This window comes from Aptenodytes forsteri, unplaced genomic scaffold (genome assembly GCF_000699145.1).
Source record: "Aptenodytes forsteri isolate BGI_AS27 unplaced genomic scaffold, ASM69914v1 Scaffold180, whole genome shotgun sequence".
NCBI lineage: Eukaryota > Metazoa > Chordata > Aves > Sphenisciformes > Spheniscidae > Aptenodytes > Aptenodytes forsteri.
In genome coordinates this window covers 187,549-194,473 of record NW_008795486.1, presented here as the reverse complement: position 1 = coordinate 194,473, position 6,925 = coordinate 187,549, and the positions used below count along the sequence as shown (strand labels likewise).

At 42.2% G+C, this 6,925-nt stretch overlaps 1 protein-coding gene across 1 annotated transcript in view; it reads left to right on the top strand.

Moving 5' to 3' along the window:
- PRCP (prolylcarboxypeptidase) overlaps positions 1-6,925 on the top strand; it is a 19,330-nt gene that overhangs the window by 3,749 nt on the left and 8,656 nt on the right. Inside the window, exons 5-7 of the mRNA XM_009281313.2 lie at positions 670-827; positions 2,154-2,326; positions 5,557-5,721. Of these exons, the coding sequence (XP_009279588.1) occupies positions 670-827; positions 2,154-2,326; positions 5,557-5,721 (496 nt within the window). The remainder of the gene's footprint in view (positions 1-669; positions 828-2,153; positions 2,327-5,556; positions 5,722-6,925) is intronic.

Sequence of the window (6,925 nt, the reverse complement as noted above, 5' to 3'; positions counted from 1 at the left end):
CTCCAGAGCTGGACGCAGTACTGCAGGTGGGGTCTCACCAGAGCAGAGGAGAGGGGCAGAATCCCCTCCCTCGACCTGCTGGCCACGCTTCTGGGCTGCGAGCGCACATTGTCAGCTCATGTCCAGCTTTTCATCCACCAGTACCCCCAAGTCCTTCTCAGCAGGGCTGCTCTCAATCCGTTCATGCCCCAGCCTGTATTGATACCGGGAGTTTACATGGGCCCGCTTCTCGAGCTTGTCCAGGTCCCTCTGGATGGCATCCTGTCCCTCAGGTGTGTCAGCTGCACTGCTAGTGAGTAGACTTTTGTGAGCAGGGGCTCTCTTCAGTTGAGTTTGCACAATGCCTAGTGAGAAAGACCTAGTTGCTAGATGAGAATGACGAATAATAAAGTAAGCAAGTCTGAATTTCTATTTTATATATTTAATGATATCTTTGTACTAGAGTCCAAGACTTACAACCTTCAACAGCCCCTGCATGCAGACCTATGGAATAGTTTCGAAACGTTATGGTTAGTTCGGCTAGGGCTCAGTGTCCAAGCTGAATTATAAATGCTACTTAGACTTAGATAGTGGCTGTGAGGAAGGTATTGACCAGAGGATGGAAGTTCACTTTGCAGGGGTTCAGGATGCATATGTTTTTCCAAACAATCTTTTTATGTCCCTTTGCAGAGCTCTGGCAGCCTCTGCCCCAATCTGGCAGTTTGGAGATTTGGTTCCGTGTGGCACTTATTTCAGCATAGTGACTAGTGATTTCAAAAAGGGTGGGACAGGCTGCTCAGAAAGCATCTGGAATTCCTGGAACGCCATTAACCACCTTTCCTCAACAGGTGAGACCTCACCAATACTTTTTCCAAGGGTTGTAATGTTCAGGATTGTGTTATGACTTCATAAAATCAGCAAGTTTGTTACGGCTTTCACCTGTATATGTATTGTTTTTTTTGAAACTATACTCTTAGTACTGAAAACTGCCAAATGAGCTTAGCATTATTTTTTAAATGTCTGTTTTGTTGGATCTCAAGCTTCTTTCATGCCTGCTGTGATTCAGAATCCAGGTCCAAACATCCCTAAGGTCAGACAAGAGCTGACTCCAGATCAGAACCTCAAGGCTTGTATTCTGTTCTGACAAAGTAGGCTAGATAGTCGTTATTCTAAAAAAAACCAGTTTAAATACCAACAGAGGCAATCAGGTATAGAAAATCACTGCAATCCTTATGGATTCAGTGCTGGGGACTCAGCTGAACTCGACCTTAAGGTCTTTTCCAACCTAAATGATTCTGTGATTCTACAGCTACCTGAAAGGATGTTGTAAAGAGGTGAATGTCAGTCTCTTTTCCCAGGTAACAAGGGATAGGATGAGAGGAAATGTCCTCAAGTTGCACCAGGGAAGGTTTAGATTGGATATTGGGGAAAAATGTCTTCACTAAAAGCGTTGTTAAGCATTGGAACAGGCTGTCCAGGGAAGTGGTTGAGTCACCATCCCTGGAGGTATTTAAAAGATGTGTAGATGTGGTGCTTAGGGACATGGTTTAGTGGTGGGCTTGGCAGTGCTAGGTTAACGGTTGGACTCAATGATCTCTTCCAACCTAAATGATTCTATGATTCTATATCAGATGAGCTCACTGTACAGCAAAGGAATTCAATTTAAAAAAAAAAAAAATCTTGCTGCTTGAGTTCAGTGTCCTAAAGAGAGAGCCTGGTATGATGAGTTAGCTAATTAAAATCAGGGAAGCTGAACTGGACGAGTCCTAGACCAGATAAAATAATGAAAGGAAAGGCCGGGAGAGTCCCAGGAGATCTATCTGTTAATAGTCCTTGCACTGTGAGCTAGCTGGTTTGAAGTTTTCCTTTCATTGGAAGAAGAGTGCCCTGATGTTACTTCCTATCAAAAAAATGCCAAATGTCTTGTAAATCTGTCTTTGTTTTTTTAGATAGTGTTATCTTAGCTGTGACATACCCCTATGCTGAAGTATGCAGATTGAACTTCCCTTCACTTAGAGGTGCTGACTAAGATTTGATCTGCTGTGCTTGTATGTATGTGGAATAATATCACCAGATTAGTTATGCTATGTGAAATATTTTTTTTAGCAGCAGCACAACTGACCTATGTGTTAATGGTACAGTACATTAAACATTATTTTATTTTTTCATTAAAGATGCAGGTTTACAGTGGCTTTCCAGCACATTTCATTTGTGCAGCCCATTAAAAACTCTTCAGGATGCTGTTATATTGAAAAACTGGCTGAGTGAAACATGGGTAAACTTGGCTATGGTGAACTATCCTTATAAAGCTGACTTCTTACAGCCTCTGCCAGCTTGGCCTGTACAGGTAATTGAGAACCAATGTCTTGTAGAATTGACCATTTGGTTTAACTAATTCTCTCCTTCTCTCCCAGTCTGCACTTTTTCCTTTATTTTTTGGCTCTGTAGAACCAACATGGCTGAAAAAAGAGAACCAGGGAAATACCTTCTTGTGCATCAACTGGTTTGTTGACTAACTGCCACTTGTAGGGCTAATAGATTGCATCAAGAGCCCAGAAGAAGAAAAGTGCCAGGGACGACTGAAAAAACTCAGCTGTCCTGCAGCGTTGTTCTTGAGGAGCAGAAATACTGCACAAAAAGCACGTGCAATTAGAGCTTCTGATGCCAGGCTTAGCTGGCAGAGCTTGCAATTAAAGAGAAAGTTTTGAGCCTATGTCCTTTTTGATGTGGGAGAACTAGTGAGAGAGGAAATATTGATCCCCACAAATGTATGCCTTGCAGGGTCACTTCTCAAAGCAGAACCACTTTTCACACTTGCAAAGCTTCAGTTGTGCAGATCTGTTTATCTGCAGTGCTTTCTCCAAGATTCCTATTTTCTTGGAGTGTTTTTGTTCTTTTAAGACCCTGGCTGAATTTCCCTGTGTGGCTTTGAGTTACTGTGTATGGCAGGTAAGGTAGATAAAATATTAGTATTTTTGGCTATTAAACAGTAGTTCAATATAAAATAAAATATTTCCCTTGTGTAGAGTTGCCTGATGGAGGAGCAGAGGGACATTCATCTGTCCTATGTGGTTGTCTGCAAAGGGCAGTATGAACACCTTGAAAATTATTTCTGCTTTGTTATCAGTCTGACACAACCTAAGAAATGTGCTTACCTTCACCACTGTCCATGCTATCTCTGTTTGACTGAGGTATAAACCTAAAATAGAAAAGGCTGCGGCTCGCCTCAAGTTGCACCAGGGGAGGTTTAGATTGGACATGAGGAAAAATTTCTTTACTGAAAGAGTGAAACATTGGTCCTGCAGCGTTGTTCTTGAGGAGCAGAAATACTGCACAAAAAGCACGTGCAATTAGAGCTTCTGATGCCAGGCTTAGCTGGCAGAGCTTGCAATTAAAGAGAAAGTTTTGAGCCTATGTCCTTTTTGATGTGGGAGAACTAGTGAGAGAGGAAATATTGATCCCCACAAATGTATGCCTTGCAGGGTCACTTCTCAAAGCAGAACCACTTTTCACACTTGCAAAGCTTCAGTTGTGCAGATCTGTTTATCTGCAGTGCTTTCTCCAAGATTCCTATTTTCTTGGAGTGTTTTTGTTCTTTTAAGACCCTGGCTGAATTTCCCTGTGTGGCTTTGAGTTACTGTGTATGGCAGGTAAGGTAGATAAAATATTAGTATTTTTGGCTATTAAACAGTAGTTCAATATAAAATAAAATATTTCCCTTGTGTAGAGTTGCCTGATGGAGGAGCAGAGGGACATTCATCTGTCCTATGTGGTTGTCTGCAAAGGGCAGTATGAACACCTTGAAAATTATTTCTGCTTTGTTATCAGTCTGACACAACCTAAGAAATGTGCTTACCTTCACCACTGTCCATGCTATCTCTGTTTGACTGAGGTATAAACCTAAAATAGAAAAGGCTGCGGCTCGCCTCAAGTTGCACTAGGGGAGGTTTAGATTGGACATGAGGAAAAATTTCTTTACTGAAAGAGTGGTGAAACATTGGACCAGGCTGCCCAGGGAAGTGGTTGGGTCACCATCCCTGGAAGTATTTAAAAGACATGTAGATGAGGCGCTTATGGACATGGTTTAGTGGGCATGGTGGTGTTGGGTTGACAGTTGGACTCAATGGTCTTAGAGGTCTTTTCCAACCTTAATGATTCTATGATTCTATGACAATGCTGATGTATGAAATCTGAGTTACTTAAGCTGTTCACACACTTTTTCTGAAACAGAAGCTCTACTCTGTCTCTCAGGGTAAGAAAGGGGGGGAAATGTGTTTGACTAGCTGGATATATATGTATGTGGCTTAATCTGTTCTCTGTTGTGGGCTGCCAGTACTTTCTCAGAAATACTGATCTCTTGTCTCTACGATGCAGCCTGAGCTTCAGATACAGGGCTGTCTGCAGCCCTCTGTTCTGCTCTGTCTGCAGTGTATATTTGCATGAATTAGTGAGCTTTCCAAGCCTCTAATTGCTGAGTTAAGAACTGATGGCAGAGCTAGCCAAACCATAAAACCTACTTGGAATGGCAAAATGTGGAAGCTGTGCTCTGACGTGGTCTGTAGGGAACAAGGGAGGGACCAGTTTCCTAGCTTCCACAATGAAAATGAGGGGAAAAGATTATACAGGGGAATGAAGGATAGCAAGTTCACTTCTTGGAAGATGCACAGTTTGCATTGGGCATGTGAGTTGTCCCTGTGTGCCTATGCGCCTGTACTTGAACAGCGTTGGAGTTGCAGTGCATCCTTTGCTCCCTGCAGAGAGTAATTTTGGATTCTTCCGATGGGCTGGGAGCTCGGATTCACAGCTTTTACCCTTCACTGTTCTTGTATTAGTCCCAACTCCATGGGAGCAGGGGTAGGGAGGAAGCCTTGCCAAAGAGAATATTGTAGCTTTACAAAAAAATGTTTTAAGATGAAAAAACTTTCTGGGGCAGTAGCTTTTGTGTTTCGTTTTGTTTTTTCCACTACTTGTGTTCTCAGTTAAGATTTTGAATTAAATTCTACCCAAGATTGCTCTTAATTTTTCACCAGCAAAACAGTGCCTTGTTCCACCACCTCGTATTTTCCAAACATGAAGAAGTAAGAATTTTGCAATGCTGCTGTATAAAAGGACTTAAAAATATTAGAACTTTTCTTACATGGATTTTTCTATTTGTACTACTGCAAACTGCAGGGAACCCCAGTCTATACCTGGTGCTTCTTTATTATATATTTGCATGTGTTATCTTTCATTACAGAGGAGCTAAATACTCTTTATTAGGTATTATCTATTTTAAAGAATGGGAAATAGATAAAAACTTGGGATTGAAAAACTTGGTGAATGACATATTAAGGTTGCACTCTTCTTAAAGTTTTCATTGGGAAATGTAAAGTTTCAGGTTCCTCATAGTAGCATGCACTACACAAATGGAATACTGTTTTTTATGATAAAGCTCAGGGTATATCATTGCATAGAAAGACACTTTCTGGAAGTAGTCTGACTGCACTTTGAAAAGAATTTTATATCCTATCAGGTATCATGTATTGATCTCTATTTCTTGCAGATTTAGACCACCCCCCCCTTCTCTCTTCATTGCAGGAAGTCTGCAAATTCTTGAAGGATCCCAGTCTCTCTGACAAATTGTTGCTGCAGAATGTTTTTCAGGCAGTAAATCTATACTACAATTATTCAGGAGAAGCCTCATGCTTAGACATGTCTGAGACTGCAACAAAGAATCTGGGCCAGTTGGGTTGGTACTATCAGGTATGTGCTCTATCCTTTCTAAATTGTAACTCAGTGAAGTTTTTTGGGCTAGAGCTGATGAGAATTGTCAAGTCATTTAACTGTCAATGTATTGCACCAGATGTAATTGATGTACTGATGACAAATGTAAGCATGAAGCAAGTATGATTGTAGTGGAGAGGGCAAGGCACAAGAGAGAGGCATCTTTCCCAGGAGGTTTAGGTTGTGTCTTATTATCTAGCTAATTGTTGAGTTTCAGCTCTTCATATTGACTGAAAGTGATTTGCAGCAGCAGCATCTGTGCAAGCAAATATGTCCGGATATGTTGATACTGATTTCTTTCAACTAAAGCTGTTTATCCTGTAGCTCACTGAGACCCAACCTTTCCCATCAAGTAGGTAACAAAAATACAGATCCCTGTGGTAAGGGGTCCAGGGCATTCTGCTCTCTCCATCCCATTTACTAAGCACATGCAACACTGTTACATACAGTCTCCCTTCTGAGGAGCAGGGCAGCTGCTTACAGAAGCAAGGTGTTAAGAATTTGATGTTCAGGTTGTGACCATCTGCTCTTGGCTACTGTGTCCTATGTATTTGTTCCGGACAGCCCCAGGAGATGTGCAGGCTTCAGAAGTTGTCCTCTGAGAAAGGGGGGAAATGCCATATGGGTAATAAAGAATATGGCAGCTGGGCTCATCAGAACAACACATCTACTCTGCAGCTTGTTCCCTGCCTGCTTCTGAAGGCACGTGGGAAAGGGGACAAGTAGGAACAGACTGCCACGGTGGGGGCTATGTTGCTTCAAGGATATAATTTGTTTTTCTTTTTTAGCTAGTATCACTAAGGTGTCAGAGAATAGTTAGTGTGAAAGATGAAATTTTTGCTTGGTATCTGTGTTCTGCCCATCTACAAGAAGAGCTGGAAGGAGGATCCGGGGAACTACAGGCCTGTCAGCCTGACCTCGGTGCTGGGGAAGGTTATGGAGCAGATCATCTTGAGTGCTGTCAGGTGTCACGTACAGGACAACCAGGTGATGAGGCCCAGTCAGCATGGATTTATGAAGGGCAGGTCCTGCTTGACTAGCCTGATCTCCTTCTATGACAAGGTGACCCGCTTAGTGGATGAGGGAAAGGCTGTGGATGTTGTCTACCTAGACTTTAGTAAAGCCTTTGACACCGTTTCCCACAGCATTCTCCTGGAGAAACTGGCTGCTCATGGCTTGGATG